Source organism: Salmo salar, chromosome 17 (genome assembly GCF_965601325.2).
Source record: "Salmo salar chromosome 17, fSalSal1, whole genome shotgun sequence".
In the NCBI taxonomy this organism is placed as follows: domain Eukaryota; kingdom Metazoa; phylum Chordata; class Actinopteri; order Salmoniformes; family Salmonidae; genus Salmo; species Salmo salar.
Window position 1 is genome coordinate 23,977,958 of NC_138307.1, and position 22,374 is coordinate 24,000,331.

The window sequence follows — 22,374 nt, forward strand, 5'->3', positions numbered from 1 at the left end:
ATTGCCTTCAGACAGATATATTGCACATCCACCAAATCAGGACCAGCAGGTCGTCTCCTCACCTCAATACCGAGAGACCAACTTTATGATGTCTAAACATTGTGACACCAATGTGCACCTCCACAACATTGCTATTGCCTTATACACTACATTAGCACCTAAGTCAAGTCCTAAAATAGAATAGTATAGACTAGTCTAGAATAGAGTAGTATATAATAGAATGGTATAGAATAAAATAGTATATAATAGAATGGTATAGAATAGTATAGAATAGAATAGCATTGAATATAATAGTATAGAATAGTCTAGAATAGAATAGTATAGAACAGAACAGAATAGAACAGAATAGAATATAATAGAATGGTATAGAATAGAAAAATATAGAATAGTCTAGAATGGAATGGTATTGAATAAAATAGCATATAATAGTCTAGCATAGAATGGCATAGAATAGAATAGTATATAATAGAATGGTATAGAATATAATAGTATTGAATATAATAGTACAGAATAGTCTAGAATAGAATAGTATAGACTAGACCAGAATAGAAAATAATAATGGTATAGAATAGAATAATATAGAATAGTCTAGAATGAAATGGTATAGAAAATAATGATATAGAATAGTCTAGAATAGAATGGTATAGAATAGTATATAATAGAATGGTATAGAATAGTATAGAATAGATTAGTATTGAATATAATAGTATAGAATAGTCTAGAATAGAATAGCATAGAATAGAACAGAATAGAATGGTATAGAATATAGAATAGTCTAGAATAGAATGGTATATAATAAATTAGAATGGTATAGAATAGAATAGTACAGATAGAATAGTCTAGAATAGAATAGAATAGAATAGAATGTTATAGAATAAAACAGTAGATAATAGTATAGAATAGAATGGTATGAAATAGAATAGTATAGAATAGAATATAGAATAAAATAGTATGAATAGAATAGTATAAAATATAATAATATAGAATAGTGTAAAATAGAATAGTATAGAATAGTATAGAATAGAATAGTATGATATATAATACTATGAAATAGAATAGTATAATATAGAATAGTATAGAATAGAATAGTATGGAAGAGTACAAAATAGAATAGTATAGAATAGAATAGTATAGTATATAATAGAATAGAATAGCATAGAATAGAATAGTATAGTGTAAAATAGAAAATTATAAAATAGAATAGTATAAAATAGAATAGTATAGAATAGTATTGAATAGAATGGTGTAGAATAGAATAGTATAAAATAGAATAATATAGACTATTATAGAATAGAATAGAATAGTATAAAATAGAATAGTATAAAATAGCATAGAATAGAATAGTATAGAACAGAATAGAATAGTATAAAATAGAATGTATATAATAGTATAGAATAGAATAGTATAGAATAGAATAGTATAGTATAGAATAGTATAGAACAGAATAGAATAGTATATAATAGTGTAGAATAGAATAGTATAGAATAGTATAGAACAGAATAGAATAGTATATACTAGTGTATAATAGAATAGTATAGTATAGAATAGTATAGAACAGAATAGAATAGTATATAATAGTGTAGAATAGAATAGTATAGAATAGAATAGTATAGAATAGTATAGAACAGAATAGAATAGTATATAATAGTGTAGAATAGAATAGAATAGAATAGAATAGAATAGTATAGTATAGAATAGTATAGAACAGAATAGAATAGCATAAAATAGAATAGTATATAATAGAATAGAATTGTATAGAATATAATAGAATAGTATAGACTAGAGTAGTATAGAATAGAATAGAACAGAATAGAATTGTAGAGAATAGAATCATGTTGATTTCCCAGGGTGAACTTCAGCTGTGGCAAGTCTGCTAAGATATGTAACAGCAGCATTCAGACAAGCCAGATAGGATCCTACAAATGGATCTGAAAGAAACGCAGGATACTGTGTTTGAATGCAACACTGATGTACTGTTCTATAAGGGAATGAAACGTCTGAATTTTCTTCAGTCCGCTATTAAAGGACTAGCAAAGGCCCAGTGCACTACTTTTGTGAAAGCTAACATTTAAAAAAAATATATATATATTTGTATTATTATTATCATTTTTCAGGGGGTGCTGCAGCACCCTCCGCACCCTTACTTCCCACGGCTGTGCTGATAGTTCAGGTCCTCATATTTTGCACTGCTAAAATTAACTTATAAAAGCCCATAAAAAGGAGAGGAGGGGTTGAGGTCAATATAAAAAGTAGGTATAGTAGAAAAGTTCAAATGCCACCATCATTTGTTAATGTAAATGGCCCCCTCTTTATCAACGGTTGAATGGATATCACATTGAGAATGGACGGTAGCCAGCTAAGTCACATTATCTGAAAACAATGATTTTAGCCATGGATTTGACATTCAATTGGATCGCTGACACAGCCAACCCCCACACATAAACGAGACGACAACAAACCCGATTCATAAACGGGCTCCATTTCAGTAGCAGGCCAAAATGCATAATGGACAAACAGGCTCGTAGGTTACGGTATGAGAACACCGAGGGACGAGCGTGGGACCCGCTCTGGACTGCGCGCTGGGAGGGAGGGAGGGAGGGAGGGAGGGAGGGAGGGAGGGAGGGAGCGTGAGCTATTTGCTTGCCTCAGCGAGTGCCTGCCGATGTGAATGCCTCTCTACCATGCGCATTTGACCAAACAAGTGGCGGCTGCGGGACTGTTTCACCTGTCGCTTAAATTATTTTCAGCTTGCAGGGAAACCACAGGGGGGAGGTGAAAATCAAGGGGGAATTATTCGATTTGATTTGCTACATACGTTTAATATTGTAACATTATAAAATGTGTTTTGCTGTTCAAATAGAGGAAAGGGACCCCTCAACGATATTCAGCCTAAAGCATAAGACCAAAATCTACTATTCATATAGGTGATTTGCTGAAATAAATAGCCTAGGGTACATTATGATCTGATGAGACAATAGTCCACAGGACACTTAAACGAAAACTGTTGACGCAGTCAAGTTTGTTTGCAAACCAAATGTATAGGCTAAAGCACTGCTAAATAATCAATATAGGCAACACAATATTAATAATTACAAGTAGCCTGTGTAATCACTGTGTAACGACATAATAATGGCAATAACAACCAGCAAACGAATGATTGCCTCTAACACTTCAGGTTATATAATTAAAATGATTAGCTCAACTGTCTCAAATAAGGGGGAAAGTCGTTTTATCCAGATACGACGCACCTGATAAGCAATAAATCATCCATGCCTGGAGCTTATCGTTAGAAACTATGAATTGTTTATCAAATCCATGACTCTCTGTGTGTGCGGTAGCCTATTCGAGTCGAATGACAATATTCATTCAAGACTATTCCCGAAGGGAAAGGATGACATCGGATCGCATTCATTAATAGTGACAATCTTGAGTGAGTGGGCTACATTGACATCCGGTGATGCACTTAGCGGAATGACAGCGTGTTTGTGAACTTCAGATTTGTTTACGAAGACGACTGCAGTAATGTCATGGACTATTACAACATGCCAGCTTGAAGTGTGTCAATTTACACACTGTTCTACTTCACAACAACATTTCATATCAGCAGCAGCGTGATCAGTTATTTGTATTTTAGATCAATTATTACGGGCAGTTAACAACGGCAAATACCATACCCGAAGACCTTGCGCATGAGCGCGCTGTCTGTTGCTCTCACTCACCTGACTGTGCTGCGCTCGGCCTGAACACCACGGAAGAGATGAGGAGACATCGAAGACACAGGGGAAACTTCATTTTGCGCGGTTGCTGACGATAACTCCGGTAACTCACATGTCCAATAAGGTATCCCGTTATTTAAAAGGAAATATCGGCTCTTGACAGTTTCAGAAATTGGGTCCCCACGCGCGCGTCATGGCGTCCTCCGTTTTCCCAAATAGTTCAATGCACAAGTTAAACGCGACGAAAACAGTAGGTTCGTTTGTAGTTGTTATAGTGACCAATGTTTTGACCGGTTTTGACCACTGATACTCCATGCAATTACTCCTCACACTACGATCCAGCAGACGGCTGGGGGGGTTGACACACCCCTTCAGTGCGGCTAACACCTCCTACAGTCCACTGATTGGTCGAGGGAAAGGCTCTGAGCTTAATAAACACGCCCATATTCTCTCATTGGCTCATTAGGATTGATATACAGTTGTTCTCTTGATGCACAGTGTACACCTGTCTCAGACTCTGGCCTATACACTTCCCTAAGTGTGCGTAAAATGCGCATAGCCAACAATTGCATCGGAATAACTGTTTGTATGAGAAAAGTATTGTGAGTTTCTATTTTACTTTCTCTTCAGAAATTGTATTTGTTGACAGAATAGGTGTTGACATTGACTAGGCGTATTTTAATAGGCCTTTAGCCTACAGTACACGTAACCTTACATAGAGGAGAATAATTGTGCATACTGCCTCCATTGAGAGCATGACGTGCCCAAACCAAAGTAGGTTAACCACAGAACCCAGACAGGCCGTCTAGAGCAAAACGATTAATATCATTTTGTGAAAACAATTAGCCCTCGTTATTTTTTTATATCGATGTCAATCAGAATACAATCTTTTCTCAAAGTCAACACATTGCTGTGAGATAAATGGCCAAAACACTATAATGAATTAATTATGTATATGTCCCTGCCTCTGGGTCTCTCTGTGGCTGTCAAAGTGCTATGTGGCATATAGATATTATATGGACTATGATACTTTTACAGTTACAGTCTCTATAGGATTCTAACAACATACTGCCAATAACCACAAGAGGGCCAAACTATATAGGCTTACTATGCATTTCATCATAGGTCCAACTGTAATACAGTAGCATCCCCTGTAGTCCACACAGTGAATTGAATAACTGGTTATGCTTATAATCAGTAAGATGTAGGCCTACTCCTGTGTCTTACAGGGGGAAAGCATGGTAGGTCAACATCTTATTAAAGGTAGGTCTGTGGTTATAACAAAATAAATATAATTATGATACAAATTAGGCTAATCTGCTAAAGTAGATAATGTGCATATAGATATGTATGGTAGTTGATGCCTTAGTAATGGTCAATATGTATGTCTTCTAACACACTACACTCTTAGAAAAAATGGATCCAAAAGGGTTATTTAGCGGTCCCCATAGGAGAACCCTTTTTGGTTCCAGGTTGAACCTTTTTTGGTTCCAGGTAGAACCCTTTTGGGTTCAATTTAGAGCCCTTTGTGGAATGGGTTCTACCTGGAACCAAAAAGGGTTATATAAAGGGTTCTCCTAGGGCACAGCCAAAGAACCCTTTTAGGTTCTAGACAGAACTTTTTTCCCCTAAGGGAGACCCACTGTACACCAACAGGTCTAATTTATATGTCAGGAGCCCCTCAAACTGGTCATTGGCTATTATCTGCTGCCATCTAGGGGATCTAAATAAAATACATCTACTTTTATTGGAGAGATTCTGGATTCTGGGTTGGTGGTGGAAACACAAGATCCATTCACATATCAAATCAAATGTATTAATAACGCCCTTAACATCAGCAGATGTCACCAAGTGTTTATACAGAATCCCAGCCTAAAACCCCAAACAGCAAGCAATGAAGATGTAGAAGCACTGTGGCTAGGAAAAACTCCCTAGAAAAGCCAGGAACCTAGGAAGAAACCTAGAGAGGAACCAGGCCCTGAGGGTTGGCCAGTCCTTCATCACAAACCCTCAGTCATATTGATCTCCAGCAGGAGTTTCTCATGGTCAATAGCAGAGCTGCAGCAGACACATGAGAATGATTGATAGTGTGTCCACTTTATGAAATTAACAATGGAATAAAGCTTTAATACGCATAATGGAATAAATCAACCAATGGATAAATTAGGAAGGTTGCACCACCTGTGGGAGAGAACACAGGATTTTGTATACAAGGCAATTACATGTCAAATATGGTAAAAATAAATATATATATAATTGTAAATCTCAGAACATGGCAATAGGACAATAGAAAATCTAAACCACACAGCCAAACCTGGCTGTGGTAGCCTGCAATGTCAGTTGTGCTACCTCAACAGTCCTGCGCGCGCTCTGTGGTATTTTGGGCACTATAGGCTACTTACAGTACAGTGGTAGACTTTAACCAGACATTTCTTGTTTAACCTGTTATGGCTAGGGGGCAGTATTTTCACGGCTGGATAAAAAACGTACCCGATTTAATCTGGTTACTACTCCTGCCCAGTAACTAGAAAATGCATATAATTATTGGCTTTGGATAGAAAACACTCCAAAGTTTCTAAAACTGTTTGAATGGTGTCTGTGAGTACAACAGAACTCAAATGGCAGGTCAAAACCTGAGAGATTCCTTTACAGGAAGTGGCCTGTCTGACCATTTCTTGAACTTCTTTGCCATCTCTATCTATTACAAAGGATCTCTGCTCTAACGTGACACTTCCTACGTCTTCCATAGGCTCTCAGAGCCCGGGAAAAACCTGAATGTCGTCATACCAGCCCCAGGCTGAAACACATTATCGCCTTTCTCAAGTGGCCGATTAAGGGACTGTGGGCTTAGGCGCGTGCACTGGCTGCCCCCGTCTTTGTGATTTTTCCTCTGTTTGCCGAAAAGGAGATTCCTGGTCGGAATATTATCGCTTTATTACGAGATAAATTGCATAAAAATTGATTTTAAACAGCGGTTGACATGCTTCGAAGTACGGTAATGGAATATTTAGAATTTTTTTTGTCACGAATTGCGCCATGCGCACGACCCTGATTTACCATTTCGGATAGTTTCTGGAACGCACAAACAAAACGCCGCTATTCGGATATAACGATGGATTATTTGGGACCAAACCAACATTTGTTATTGAAGTAGCAGTCCTGGGAGTGCATTCTGACGAAGACAACAAAAGGTAATCAAACTTTTATAATAGTAAATCTGATTTTGGTGAAGGCTAAACTTGCCGGGTGTCTAAATAGCTAGCCCGTGATGGCTGGGCTATGTACTTAGAATATTGCAAAATGTGCTTTCACCAAAAACCTATTTTAAAATCGGACATATCGAGTGCATAGAGGAGTTCTGTATCTATAATTCTTAAAATAATTGTTATGCTTTTTGTGAACGTTTATCGTGAGTAATTTAGTCAATTGTTAGTAAATTCCCCGGAAGTTTGCGGGGGGTATGCTAGTTCTGAACGTCACATGCTAATGTAAAAAGCTGTTTTTTGATATAAATATGAACTTGATTGAACAAAACATGCATGTATTGTATAACATAATGTCCTAGGTGTGTCATCTGATGAAGATCATCAAAGGTTAGTGCTGCATTTAGCTGTCTTCTGGGTTTTTGTGACATTATATGCTAGCTTGAAAAATGGGTGTCTGATTATTTCTGGCTGGGTACTCTGCTGACATAATCTAATGTTTTGCTTTCGCTGTAAAGCCTTTTTGAAATCGGACAGTGTGGTTAGATAAAGGAGAGTCTTGTCTTTAAAATGCTGTGAAATAGTCATATGTTTGAAAAATTGAAGTTTTTGTATTTTTGAGGAATTTGTAATTCGCGCCAAGCCTATCATTGGATATTGGAGCAGGTGTTCCGCTAGCGGAACGTCTAGATGTAAGAGGTTAAAAACTATGAACAATTAACATGTATTATATACAGAAGCATAGCAACAGGAAGTAGTTTGGGGGGGGGGGGGGAATTTTGCACTGGCACTGTGCAATTTTTTATGAATACTTTTTATTCTGGTTTTTCAGTGGATGCTGCAGCACCCTCAACACCCCTACTTCCCGCGGCTATGTATGGAAGTTAACCAACGATTTACCACTGATTTATGGATGGCTCTACGACTTGGGTGTCGCTCCTGTCCCCAGTTAAAATAGCCAACTGGCGTGAACAATGGCTTCAGTTGGAGAATATATATATATATGCATATTCATTTGATGAATCAGTTATTGCAAAGGACAAGGAGTCGGAAGAATTAGCGCGTCAATACACTGAAGAAGAGAACACGAGTGAGAAGTTAGGTTACTGCCACGTCTCTTCGGTGCAATCCATAATAAGAAGCTATGGCACTAGACTGTACATCGCTGACAAAACTAACCCTTGTTTTATGTGTGGCAGGTACGTGTGATATGATCAATTATATATAATAGCTAATGCTATTTGTTGTTTTGCTTTTGTTTGCTGGTTGTTTTTTTTGTTTTTTTATATGCAATATGCCTCCCTGGCGCAATTCCTATTCTTACCAGATACCCGAACCGTACCAAGTCGTCTAAAAATTACTTACATTGACCTTTTTCGTTTGATGTAGCCTATAAAGCTTATTGCGTAATCCAAACGTTTGACCATTACGCGAAACATAAATAACATTTTAAATGTGTGCTGTAGAATGAAGCTAAGAATGAAAATGTCATATTTTGACATTAAACAATTTTCAACTTCATCGATTATTGACGTTATAAAAGTGAAGTGTTCAGTATTATGATTTTGTACAGTATTCACATAGAGCATCTGGTCTCTAAGCGTTGGTCATCAGCTTTCTTAGGAAGATGTCTTTCGAATTATTTTCTCATTGGGAGTCTACACATGGTCATGATGAATATGAAAACATGTTCGCACAATACTGGACAAAACAGCTGACCAAGGTGAAGGATATCTGGGCCAACCTGAATGAATCAGCAGCATCAAATGCATGAAGATGCAGTCAAAGTCAATGCAAAGCTTTCTATGAACTGGTCTCTACACATTTGACACAACGCTTATTTATTCTGCTTCCCACTGGGCACACACTGGTTGAATCAACGTGATTTCAATTCATTTCAATGTCATTACGTTGAACCAAGGTGGAGTAGACGTTTAATTGCACCCTAGACTGTTCTCTCTGCTACCGCACGGCAAGCGGTACCGGAGCGCCAAGTCTAGGTCAAAAAGGCTTCTTAACAGCTTCTGCCGGATAAGACTCCTGAACAGCCAATCAAATGGCTACCCGGACTATTTGCATTGACCCCAATTCTCTACCTACATGTACATATTACCTCAATTACCTCGACTAATCGCTGCCCGCACATTGACTCTGTACTGGTACCCCCAGTATATAGCCTCACTACTGTTATTTTACTGCTCTTTAATTACTTGTTATTTTTCTATTTTCTTCTCTTTTTTATTTCTTTTTTTTAATTTTCTTTTTTTACATCAGTTTATTTTAGTAAATACTTTCTTTACACTTATTTTTCTTAAAACTGCATTGTAGGTTTAAGGGCTTTTCACTGTAAGGTCTACTACACCTGTTGTTTTCAACGCATGTGACAAATACCATTTGATTTGATAATTGACATCTGTTCCCAGTGGGTTGTCCCCAATTCACCCACAGGAGGATATAATTACTAATAGTAGCCTAATTATAGATGGCTCTCGAATTACATTAGTCAGAGTACTCAAATAAAAGGTTATTGCTAGGTAAACCTTGTGATTTTAAAGGCACAATCTGTTTTTTGCTACTGTTAAATGGTAATTTAACTGCCTTTGGGCACTTTGCTGTTCCACTTTTCTGTCACCCCTGGCAATTTTGCCGTGTGTGGGAGCTGCTCTCATTCTCAGTCAAAAGAAGTGTGAACTATTAGCCAGAGGAAGTCAGGAGAACCCATACAATAGCCTGAGCGTCAGTCTGGTTGTGCTATCATGCCCAACATGTTGTGGCTCAGTTGGTAGAGCATGGTGTTTGCAACGCTAGGGTTGTGGGTTTGATTCCCACGGGGGACCAGTATGGAAAAAAATAAAAAATGAATGTATGAAATGTATGCATTCACTACCGTAAGTTGCTATGACTAAAATTAAAAATGTAATGTTTGACTTGACAAGGAGAGTAATGGAGAAGGAAAGAGCAAAAACAGATCTGGGACTCTGAGTTTCCCATAAAGTGCTTTGTGCTGTCTGTACAAAAACATCTAACATTAAACTCTCAGACATCAACCATTCAAACCCTCTCCATGGCTCTGGCACTTCAGAGACAACATTTGGGACTTCTTACAGCTGAGGTAGGCTTCCAAGTACTGACCCCTGACCTTTTCGTCCAGGCAGAGGGAACTTCACACCTCTATGTTAGGGACCAGGTTGCCAGGGTACCCAATCACAGGCCATAGCTGATAGGGTTACAGACCCCCTACCCCTATCTGAACCATTTGGTTGCATTCCAGAGTTCCGGTTGAGAAGACCTCTGTAAACCCCTGGGCTCCACACCAACTCACCAGCTAGACATTTATCCACATGGACAATCCTTCACCTTGGACTGCCTAACCTTGTGTTAATGCGTAGATTACCTTGTAAGTGGACATTGGGTGGCTTAGCGCTCATTTACAGACAGCGACGAGACCTTCTACAGGGTGGAGGTTGGAGCCCTGGCAGAGTGGAACTTTTGACCCGCTCCACTGCAGCCCCATCAATGTCAATAGGTGGTGAACTGTAGTCGATGAACAGCACTCTCACAGCACGTCCAAGTGGGATAGGGGTGTGTTCAGAACACTGGCGATTACGTCATCCGTGGATCTGTTAGTTCGGCATACACATCCTAATGGGTCCAGGGTTTCAGGTAAGGTGGAACTGATATGGTCCTTGACCAGCCTCTCAAAACACTTCATGATGAAAGAACTGAGCGCTTGTCACGACTTCCACCGAAGTCGTTTCCTCTCCTTGTTCGGGCGGTGTTCGGCGGTCGGCGTCACCGGTCTTCTAGCCATCGTCGATCCACTTTCCATTTTCCATTTGTTTTGTCTTGTTTTCTTACACATCTGGTTTTAATTTCCGTCATTAATTGTTGTGTATTTAACCCTCTGTTCCCCCCATGTCCTTGTGTGGAATTGTTTGTTTGTAAGTGCTTGTACTCTATGTTACTGGTGTGCGTTGGGTTTTGTACCCATGAAGGTTCTTTTTGTATTGCTGTGGGTTTTGTATTAAACTGCTCCGGCTATTACCTATTTCTGCTCTCCTGCGTCTGACTTCACTGCCACCAGTTCCGCAACCCTTACAGCGCTATAGGCAGAGCAATAGTCATTTAGGCAGGTTACCTTTGTTTGCTTGAGTACAGGGACAATGGTGGACATCTTGAATCATGCATGGATGACAGACTGGGACAGTCTATTCTGGTGGTCCGTGCTGGTCAAGTTAGAATGTTTCATTCAAGACATGGGTTCAAATAGTACTTGTTGTCTTTAGAATACTTTAAGCTGCGTTAGATTGAGTTTGCCTAGTGAAACGGAATGGTCCCAAAAGTGCAAACCTTGCCTATCCGGTACTCTAGGCAGGCTCAATCAAACGCTTATTAACGAAGGATATTTGAATCAAGATCTTCGGCTGTATTCATCAAGCGTCTCAGAGTGAGACTGCTGATCTAGGATCTGGTGCCCCCTGTCCATATAATCTTATTGTTTATGATCTTAAAGGCAAAACTGATCCTAAATCATCACTCCTACTCTTAGACACTTGATACATTTAGCCCCTGTTTCATAAACTTGCTGCCTCCCTGATCGCTTCCAGCAACTACACTACAATCTGATGACATGTTCCTTCCCTCTGAAGCAGCCCGTGGCTTTCCCCCAGTGAGCGGCTGCAGCGGTGCCTATGGGAGGGCCATTCCACCACTTAGCAGCTGCAGCGGTGCCTACGAGAGGGCCATCTCTGACTTCTGTGTGACCAAGTTCAGTCTGGACATGGAGGCCCTGGACCAGAGCCTGTGGTGCAGCTGGTCCGACACTTTTCAGTCAGTATAATCTATATTATTCACCTAAATCCATCCTAAATTGTATTAATCCGAAATAAAAATAGAGTTGAGTTCAATTACATTTACTTGAATTATGTCACTGTATTATTTGACAGTATTACTTTGTTATTACTATGTTCTCAGAACTTAAGACGTGAATGTTCCATACACATTTTATGGAAACATGGCAAAAACATTCATGCGTCCAGGTTTCTGTGGTTTAGGAGAATATTCCATCAACGTTCCACCAAACATGGTTGCCATGTTCTCAGAACATAAGATATTCATGTTTTAGACATGTTCCATGGAAGAGTTGCAAGAACATGTGTCCCCCAAAACATGTATTAGTGTTGCAGAGCCAATGAAGGCCCTGATTGGTGAACCAAGTTAAGGATGCTCACACATAGAATGTTTTCAACTTACATATTTGACACACTTTGACATACATGATTAAATGATGCATGTTAATTTCTAGAGTAGTTATTATTCAACATGTCCTCAACTGGGATTTGAACTCACAACCTTTAGGTTCACAGTATTCGGATCTTCCTGCTACACCATCTTTCTGTTAATATGACTATTCTTTAATCGGTGATTTGATTGACTTATTTCAGCAATTGAAGGACTTTCAGTATAGTTGTGTAATGATGGTGGGGCATATCAACCTGTTTTAATGATCCTCCTGAATCACTAGGATCAGTAATAGCTTGTATTGAGTGTACTTTTAACAGAGCTGAGATTTACTGAGAAGTGCCTTCACCCTATAGCTTACACCTATCAAGTTGTCTCAGATGTAAACAAGTGCCTAGGGAGAAGGGTTTAGTGTTTCTTCTGGACAGGGCCTAACTATACTGGCTCAATAAGCACATGCAAGAACAGTCCTGTGTCCAGTTTTCATTCAACCATTTTAATATGTTCCACCATCATTAGACAACTATCAAATCACTGATGAGAGAACAGTCAAATGAACTGATAACTATCAAATCACTAATGAGAGAACAGTCAAATTAACTGATAACTATCAAATCACTGATGAGAGAACAGTCAAATGAACTGATAACTATCAAATCACTGATGAGAGAACAGTCAAATGAACTGATAACTATCAAATCAATGATGAGAAAATAGTCAAATTAACTGATAACTATCAAATCACTGATGAGAGAACAGTCAAATTAACTGATAACTATCAAATCAATGATGAGAAAATAGTCAAATTAACTGACAACTATCAAATCACTGATGAGAGAACAGTCAAATTAACTGATAACTATCAAATCAATGATGAGAGAATAGTCAAATTAACTGATAACTATCAAATCACTGATGAGAGAACAGTCAAATTAACTGATAACTATCAAATCAATGATGAGAGAATAGTCAAATTAACTGATAACTATCAAATCACTGATGAGAGAACAGTCAAATGAACTGATAACTGACACAGATGTGGTTTAGCAACACGATCTAAATGTCATGAACCATGAGGTTGTGAGTTCAAATCTGTCACGTCCTGACCAGTAAAAGGGGTTATTTGTCATTGTAGTTTGGTCAGGGCGTGGCAGTGGGTGTTTGTTTTGTGTGGTTTGGTGTTTTTGGTTTATGTTCTATATTTTCTATTTCTATGTATATATCTAGTTTTCTATTTCTATGTTGGGTTTTTGGCAATGACCTCCAATTAGAGGCAGCTGGTTGTCGTTGTCTCTAATTGGAGGCCATATTTAGTTGGGTTTGTTTTCACTTGTGTTTTGTGGGTGGTTCTTTTCTGTATAGCCTTGGAGCCTTATGGAACTGTTATCATTGTGTGTTTATTTTGTTTTGAGTGTTCTTTAAATAAATTAAGAAGATGAGCACTTTACCCGCTGCGCCTTGGTCCAATCCTTACGACGCCTATGACAAAATCAAAGGTGATAACATATTGAATAATATTTGCTGTATAAATCAACATGCACAATGTAATCATGTGTGTCAAGTATGTAAGTTAAAAACACTATGTTAAAAGCACTGTCTGTGTGTAACCTTGCCAACAGACAGAACGAGCTGTGAATGGATCTGTGGTTCACCAACCAGGGCCTTGATGGGCTTCGCAATGGTAACAAGGTGTGATGTGTAATAAGTAATATATATATTTTGGGAGAACGTTTCTTTGGGACCATCAGGCAACGTCCTGACAACTGATACACAGAAATGTTCTTGCAGCGTTCCCATGAAACGTGTCTAGAACATTAATGTTGTATATTCTGAGAACATTGTAACCACGTTCTAGATAATTCTGCTTGATATTAAGGAAATGTTCTAACGTTATCACCAAAACATGCTGAAAAGGTTCTCAGAAGGCTTTTGTTAGCATAGATAGAATGTTCCCCTGACAAACAGAAAACTGGACACTCAAACATTAGGAGAACATTACGGGTAACATTATAAAATTTTTCCATTTCTCTCTCCCTAGAATTGTTAGCTGGGTACGGAGGGAAGAAGAGAGAGTGAAGGAGGGAGAGGGAGGGATAGATAGAGCGATTTAGTGAGCAGGTCAACTCTGTTTTGCGTGTGGAAAGAAAAAGCGAAGAGGAAGAGAGGGATTGAGAAAGAGACAGAACTTTGCAAAAACAAATATTTGCCCAACCAGCCTCTCTGGTCTTGGTCTTGGGTTTAGGGCACACTGATGTTGTGTAAGGTGACACCTGTACACAGGTTCTGGATGGCTGTCTGCCATGGGGACACAGGGTACTAAGGTGTGTGTGTGTGTGTGTGTGTGTGTGTGTGTGTGTGTGTGTGTGTGTGTGTGTGTGTGTGTGTGTGTGTGTGTGTGTGTGTTCATGGCCAGGTCAGCACCACATGCCCTATTAGAAACCTTTGGGGTTTCCAGTGTCAAAGAGAGTCGGAAATTACACTGAATTCATGTACGCTCTTTTAGAACAAAGTTTCCAATGAAGAACACATTTTCAAGAAACACTGCCAAGGCTTCATGTTATGCATCAATGAGTCATTCATTTAATCAACTTTATTCAGTCCAAACACCTCTGATATTATCAGGAGACCAAAGGCACGTCAGTGTGTCTTAGATCTAATTATATTCACTCAGTCATGCTGGTCTGTAGCTCCCCTGGTATGACTCCTCTCTAACCACCTACCACCTAGCTATGGTAGTTATAGTTAGCTGTAAAGTATGTCTCCTCTCTAACCCCCTACCACCTAGCTATGGTAGTTATATTTAGCTGTAAGGTATGTCCCCTCTCTAACCCCCTACCACCTAGCTATGGTAGTTATATTTGGCTGTATGGTATGTCCCCTCTCTAACCCCCTACCACCTAGCTATGGTAGTTATATTTAGCTGTAAGGTATGTCCCCTCTCTAACCCCCTACCACCTAGCTATGGTAGTTATATTTAGCTGTAAGGTATGTCCCCTCTTTAACCCCCTACCACCTAGCTATGGTAGTTATATTTATCTGTATGGTATGTCCCCTCTCTAACAACCTACCACCTAGCTATGGTAGTTATATTTAGCTGTATGGTATGTCTCCTCTCTAACAACCTACCACCTAGCTATGGTAGTTATATTTAGCTGTATGGTATGTCCCCTCTCTAACAACCTACCACCTAGCTATGGTAGTTATATTTAGCTGTATGGTATGTCTCCTCTTTAACAACCTACCACCTAGCTATGGTAGTTATATTTAGCTGTATGGTATGTCCCCTCTCTAACAACCTACCACCTAGCTATGGTAGTTATATTTAGCTGTATGGTATGTCCCCTCTCTAACAACCTACCACCTAGCTATGGTAGTTATATTTAGCTGTATGGTATGTCTCCTCTCTAACAACCTACCACCTAGCTATGGTAGTTATATTTAGCTGTATGGTATGACTCCTCTCCAACCACCTACCACCTAGCTATGGTAGTTATATTTAGCTGTATGTTATGTCCCCTCTCTAACAACGTACCACCTAGCTATGGTAGTTATATTTAGCTGTATGGTATGTCCCCTCTCTAACAACCTACCACCTAGCTATGGTAGTTATATTTAGCTGTAAGGTATGTCCCCTCTCTAACCACCTAGCTATGGTAGTTATATTTAGCTGTATGGTATGTCCCCTCTCTAACAACCTACCACCTAGCTATGGTAGTTATATTTAGCTGTAAGGTATGTCCCCTCTCTAACCCCCTACCACCTAGCTATGGTAGTTATATTTAGCTGTAAGGTATGTCTCCTCTCTAACCACCTACCACCTAGCTATGGTAGTTATATTTAGCTGTAAGGTATGTCCCCTCTCTAACCCCCTACCACCTAGCTATGGTAGTTATATTTAGCTGTAAGGTATGTCCCCTCTCTAACAACCTACCACCTAGCTATGGTAGTTATATTTAGCTGTAAGGTATGTCTCCTCTCTAACCACCTACCACCTAGCTATGGTAGTTATATTTAGCTGTAAGGTATGTCCCCTCTCTAACAACCTACCACCTAGCTATGGTAGTTATATTTAGCTGTAAGGTATGTCCCCTCTCTAACCCCCTACCACCTAGCTATGGTAGTTATATTTAGCTGTAAGGTATGTCCCCTCTCTAACCCCCTACCACCTAGCTATGGTAGTTATATTTAGCTGTAAGGTATGTCCCCTCTTTAACCCCCTACCACCTAGCTATGGTAGTTATATTTAGCTGTAAGGTATGTCTCCTCTCTAACCCCCTACCACCTAGCTATGGTAGTTATATTTAGCTGTAAGGTATGTCCCCTCTCTAACAACCTACCACCTAGCTATGGTAGTTATATTTAGCTGTAAGGTATGTCTCCTCTCTAACAACGTACCACCTAGCTATGGTAGTTATATTTAGCTGTATGGTATGTCCCCTCTCTAACAACCTACCACCTAGCTATGGTAGTTATATTTAGCTGTAAGGTATGTCCCCTCTCTAACCCCCTACCACCTAGCTATGGTAGTTATATTTAGCTGTATGGTATGTCCCCTCTCTAACCCCCTACCACCTAGCTATGGTAGTTATATTTAGCTGTAAGGTATGTCCCCTCTCTAACCACATAGCTATGGTAGTTATATTTAGCTGTATGGTATGTCCCCTCTCTAACAACCTACCACCTAGCTATGGTAGTTATATTTAGCTGTATGGTATGTCCCCTCTCTAACAACCTACCACCTAGCTATGGTAATTATATTTAGCTGTATGGTATGTCTCCTCTCTAACAACCTACCACCTAGCTATGGTAGTTATATTTAGCTGTAAGGTATGTCCCCTCTCTAACCCCCTAGCTATGGTAGTTATATTTAGCTGTATGGTATGTCCCCTCTCTAACAACCTACCACCTAGCTATGGTAGTTATATTTAGCTGTATGTTATGTCTCCTCTCTAACAACCTACCACCTAGCTATGGTAGTTATATTTAGCTGTAAGGTATGTCCCCTCTCTAACCCCCTAGCTATGGTAGTTATATTTAGCTGTATGGTATGTCCCCTCTCTAACAACCTACCCACCTAGCTATGGGTAGTTATATTTAGCTGTATGGTATGTCTCCTCTCTAACAACCTACCACCTAGCTATGGTAGTTATATTTAGCTGTATGGTATGTCCCCTCTCTAACCCCCTAGCTATGGTAGTTATATTTAGCTGTATGGTATGTCTCCTCTCTAACAACCTACCACCTAGCTATGGTAATTATATTTAGCTGTATGGTATGTCCCCTCTCTAACCCCCTAGCTATGGTAGTTATATTTAGCTGTATGGTATGTCTCCTCTCTAACAACCTACCACCTAGCTATGGTAATTATATTTAGCTGTATGGTATGTCCCCTCTCTAACAACCTACCACCTAGCTATGGTAGTTATATTTAGCTGTAAGGTATGTCCCCTCTCTAACAACCTACCACCTAGCTATGGTAGTTATATTTAGCTGTAAGGTATGTCTCCTCTCTAACAACCTACCACCTAGCTATGGTAATTATATTTAGCTGTATGTTATGTCTCCTCTCTAACAACCTACCACCTAGCTATGGTAGTTATATTTAGCTGTATGTTATGTCTCCTCTCTAACAACCTACCACCTAGCTATGGTAGTTATATTTAGCTGTGCTAAGCCTGCTGGTAATTCAAGCTGTTAGTTTGCCTTTTCCCACTCCGACGGTTGGAGACCACAAGTGTAACAGACCTGTTTTCAAAGAGTCACTTTTCAGACATGTTTTGATGAATGTCTATTTTGATGCCAATGAATATCAACCCCCCCCCCAAAAAAAATAATAATATATATATATATATATATATATATATATATATATTAAAATCGACCTTACATACAGTGCCTTCTGGAAGTATTCATACCCCTTGACTTTTTTTTACTTTACAGCCTAATTCTAAAATTGATTAAATGTTTTTGTTTTCATCAATCTATACACAGTACGCAATAATGACAAAGCAAAAAGTGGTTTGTAGAAATTTTTGCTAATTTATTAAGAAAAGAAAAGAAAAACGGAAATATCACATTTATGTAAGTATTCGTACCCTTTACTCAGTACTTTGTTACATTTACATTTAAGTCATTTAGCAGACGCTCTTATCCAGAGCGACTTACAAAATGGTGCATTCACCTTATGATATCCAGTGGAACATCCACTTTACAATAGTGCATCTAAATATTTTAAGGGGGGGGGGGGGGTTAGAAGGATTACTTTATCCTATCCTAGGGATTCCTTAAAGAGGTGGGGTTTCAGGTGTCTCCGGAAGGTGGTGATTGACTCCGCTGTCCTGGCGTCGTGAAGTTGTTGAAGCAACTTTGGCTGCAATTAAAGCATTGCGTATTCCTGGGTATGACGTTACAAGCTGTATTTGGGGATTTTCTACCATTCTTCTCTGCAGAGCCTCTCAAGTTCTGTCAGGTTGGATGGGGAGCGTCACTGCACAGCTATTTTCAGGTCTCTCCAGAGATGTTCGACCGGGTTCAAGTCCGGGCTCTGGCTGGGCAACTCAAGGACATTCAGAGACTTGTCCTGAAGCCACTCCTGCGTTGTCTTGGCTGTGTGCTTAGGGTCATTGTCTAGTCTGAGGTCCCGAGAGCTCTGGAGCAGGTTTTCATCAAGGATCTCTCTGTACTTTGCTCTGTTCATCTTTGCCTCGATCCTGACTAGTCTCCCAGTCCCTGCCGCTGAAAAACATCCAGTCAGCATGATGCTGCCACCACCATGCTTCACTGTAGGGACGGTGCCAGGTTTCCTCCAGACGTGACGCTTGGCATTCAGGCCAAAGAGTTCAATATTAGTTTCATCAGACCAGACAATCTTGTTTCTCATGGTCTGAGAGTCGTTAGGCGCCTTTTGGCAAACACCAAGTGGGCTGTCATGCTCCTTTTAATGAGGAGTGGCTTCTGTCTGGCCACTCTACCATAAAGGCTTGATTGCTGGAGTGCTGTAGAGATGGCTGTCCTTCTGGAAAGTTCTCCCATCTCCACAGAGGAACTGGAGCTCTGTCAGAGTGACCATCGGGTTCTTGGTCACCTCCCTGACCAAGCCCCCTTCTCCCCAGTTTGGCCGGGCGGCCAGCTCTAGGAAGAGTCTTGGTGGTTGCAAACTTCTTCCATTTAAGAATGATGGAGCCCACTGTGTTCTTGAGGACCTTCAATGCTTCAGAAATGTTTTGGTACCCTTACCCAGATCTGTGCCTCGACATAATCCTGTCTTGGAGCTCTACGGCAATTCCTTCGAACTCATAGCTTGTTTTTTGCGCTTACATGCACTGTCATCTGTGGGACCTTATATAGACAGGAGTGTGCCTTTCCAAATCATGTCCAATCAATTGAATTTACCACAGGTGGACTCCAATCAAGTTGTAGAAACATCTCAAGGATGATCAATGGAAACAGGATGCATCTGAGCCCAATTTCGAGTCTCATAGCAAAGGATCTGAATACTTATGTAAATAAGGTATTTCTCTTTTTTTAAACAGTTTTCCCTTTGTCATTATGGGGTATTGTGTGTAGATTGATGCTGATTATTATTATTTTAATTCATTTTAGAATAAGACTGAAATGTAACAAAATTTGGGAAAAATCAAGGGGTCTGAATACTTTCCGAATGTACTGTATTTAAAAGTTAGAGTTAGTTTTCTCATGCTGCCCCCTAGTTTCAATGTTTTATCCCCCCCTGCAGGCCTTACGAGGAACTGACCAACTGCACCTTTTTCGTGGCACTCAAGATGCACTGCTTCTGGCCCAACCAGCTGATAGACGAACTCTTCATACACCTCCACCGGGACTACTTTCACGACTGCGCTCTGACCGGCAGGCTGCTTCAGGACCCTCCTATACGTATCTTGGGGCCTTTCATTGGAGTGCCTGTGCTGGTCACTCTGCTCATGACTGCCCTAGTGGTGTGGAGTGGTAAATGCTGCCAGGGAATCGTGTAACTGTCTCATCCTGGGTGAAGGTGCCCCTGGGTACAGAATACAGATCTAGGATCAGTTTTCCCTGCCAAAATTCTAACTGAATTATTAGCGGAGGAAACGCAAAATTGACCCGAGGCCAGCTTCTAGGGATCAACCTGACCTCTTGGAGAACGAACTCCAGCTTATCTGATAGGGGAGACATGATGGAGGGGACACTGAACTGGGACAAACGACAAGCAGAGATACCCAACAGCATACTAAGATTGTAATCTTTCTGTGATGTTTGTTGTTTGATGGACACTGGTAGTATGAGTTAAGGACCTCTCAGAAGCCTACTACTGAAACAAAGCAAAGGCTTTAGATTGTACTGTGGCTCATCGATAACCCTAGAAATTCCAATTGAAAACATGCATTGTATTATTGTAAACCACAAAGTGTCCAACCAAGAGAGGGCTAATGTGGTGTAGGGCATGGAGGACAGATAATAAATACCTCGTATGTCAAAATCAATGCAACAACATCTGTAATGTAGCTTTGGACACCAGTCAAAGTCTTTACATGAACTGAATAGATGTATAGAAAGGGCTTCATAGAAAAGGCTTTATTTGATCTAGACAGCCATGCCCAGTAGCCACACCTTTTAATCCAACAAAACAGGAATATACTTCATCAGAATATGTTGTTTTATATTCTACCGTTTCACAATGGATTACAGAGCCATTACCACTGCATGTACTGTCCCTATCGATACATGTGTCTGATTATTTATTCATTATTATCTATTAATGTGCATTCTAAACAGAGAAATAAAGAACAACAAATACTAATATGATAAAAGTGATATAAGAAATTGTTTTTGGTATCCATTTATTTTTATATCAATATGATATTTGTTTGATATCCAAACATGAATGAGAACAGAATTTAACTCCCACCTGAGGAGTGTAGAGATGCCCCTTCAGCCCACAGCCAGAACCAATATATCTCTCCCCAGCAGAGTGCCATACTACCATCCACCTACTACCATAACTATCAGATTCAGGAATCAGAGTACTCAAACATCACAATACACACACCTGTGTAGAGAAGTATCAAAAATACATTACAATATGAACCATTCAAAAACAACTGGCTATTCTCATACTGTGGTGGGCAGAACGAGAATGCACACACATACACTCACGCACGCACGCACGACACACACACACACTTACACACATTTTTCTTGTTTTATGAAAAGGCAGTCAGCACACCACACAGTGAGTCAGCACACCAGAGGGCCCTGGGTCTCCCTGAAGGAGAATGGAAGAAATTAAAAGATTAAAAGCCGCTTTGATTGACAGCTCGCCTTAACACAAGTGGCAGAATATAGTCCCAAAGCCAGCTCGCCATAGCAACGGGGTTATTAATCTCAATGTGACTGCAGTAAAAAGGCCTCACTCCCCCCTATCTGAGATATCTACTGCAGCCCGCATCCTCCGCATACAACACCCGTTCTGCCAGTCACATTCTGTTAAAGGTCCCCAAAGCACACACATCCCTGAGTCGCTCGTCTTTTCAGTTTGCTGCAGCTAGCGACTGGAACGAGCTGCAATAAACACTCAAACTGGAGAGTTTTATCTCCATCTCTTCATTCAAAGACTCAATCATGGACACTCTTACTGACAGTTGTGGCTGCTTTGCGTGATGTATTGTTGTCTCTATCTTCTTGCCCTTTGTGCTGTTGTCTGTGCCCAATCATGTTTGTACCATGTTTTGTGCTGCTACCATGTTGTGCAGCTGCCATGTTGTGTTGCTACCATGTTGTTGTCATGTGGTATTGCTATCATGCTGTGTTGTCATGTGTTGCTGCCTTGCTATGTTGTTGTCTTAGGTCTCTCTTATGTAGTGTTGTGTTGTCTCTCTTGTTGTGATGTGTGTTTTGTCCTATATTTATTTATGTATATTTTTTTAATCCCAGCCCCCATCCCCGCAGGAGGCTTTTTGCCTTTTGGTAGGTCGTCATTGTAAATAAGAATTTGTTCTTAACTGACTTGTCTAGTTAAATAAAGGTTAAATATATATATCTTTTTTTAAATGGACATGAATTAAAGCTTGGGCCCAGAGCTATAGCAATATGGCCGCTGTCCACTCCCTGTGGAGAAGGTGTGATCTATTCTGTACCCAGCTGAACTGTTCATGTGGTGTGTGTGTGTGTGTGTGTGTGTGTGTGTGTGTGTGTGTGTGTGTGTGTGTGTGTGTGTG

At 39.8% G+C, this 22,374-nt stretch overlaps 2 protein-coding genes across 4 annotated transcripts in view; one reads left to right on the plus strand and one right to left on the minus strand.

The window, feature by feature from the left end:
- The window catches only part of LOC106574937 (receptor tyrosine-protein kinase erbB-4), a 534,764-nt gene extending 530,721 nt beyond the window's left edge, over positions 1-4,043 (minus strand). Inside the window, exon 1 of the mRNA XM_082963634.1 lies at positions 3,720-4,043. Coding sequence (XP_082819760.1) covers positions 3,720-3,792 — 73 coding nt within the window. The 5' untranslated portion in view covers positions 3,793-4,043. The remainder of the gene's footprint in view (positions 1-3,719) is intronic.
- Positions 4,044-7,771: 3,728 nt separating this feature from the next.
- LOC106590732 (receptor activity-modifying protein 1) lies at positions 7,772-20,967 on the plus strand. Of its 3 annotated transcripts, XM_014181891.3 has the most exons (4): positions 8,125-10,582; positions 11,569-13,656; positions 13,780-13,849; positions 19,896-20,967. In XM_014181891.3, the coding sequence occupies exons 2-4, from the start codon at positions 13,596-13,598 to the stop codon at positions 20,149-20,151; spliced, it is 387 nt and encodes a 128-aa protein (XP_014037366.1). In that variant the 5' UTR covers positions 8,125-10,582; positions 11,569-13,595; the 3' UTR covers positions 20,152-20,967. The 3 variants fall into 3 exon arrangements, with proteins under 3 accessions (XP_014037361.1, XP_014037363.1, XP_014037366.1); XM_014181886.3 differs by lacking the exons at positions 8,125-10,582; positions 13,780-13,849 and adding an exon at positions 7,772-8,009 and having other exon boundaries at positions 11,569-11,749; XM_014181888.2 differs by lacking the exons at positions 8,125-10,582; positions 13,780-13,849 and adding an exon at positions 7,847-8,118 and having other exon boundaries at positions 11,569-11,749.
- The last annotated feature ends 1,407 nt before the right edge of the window (positions 20,968-22,374 follow it).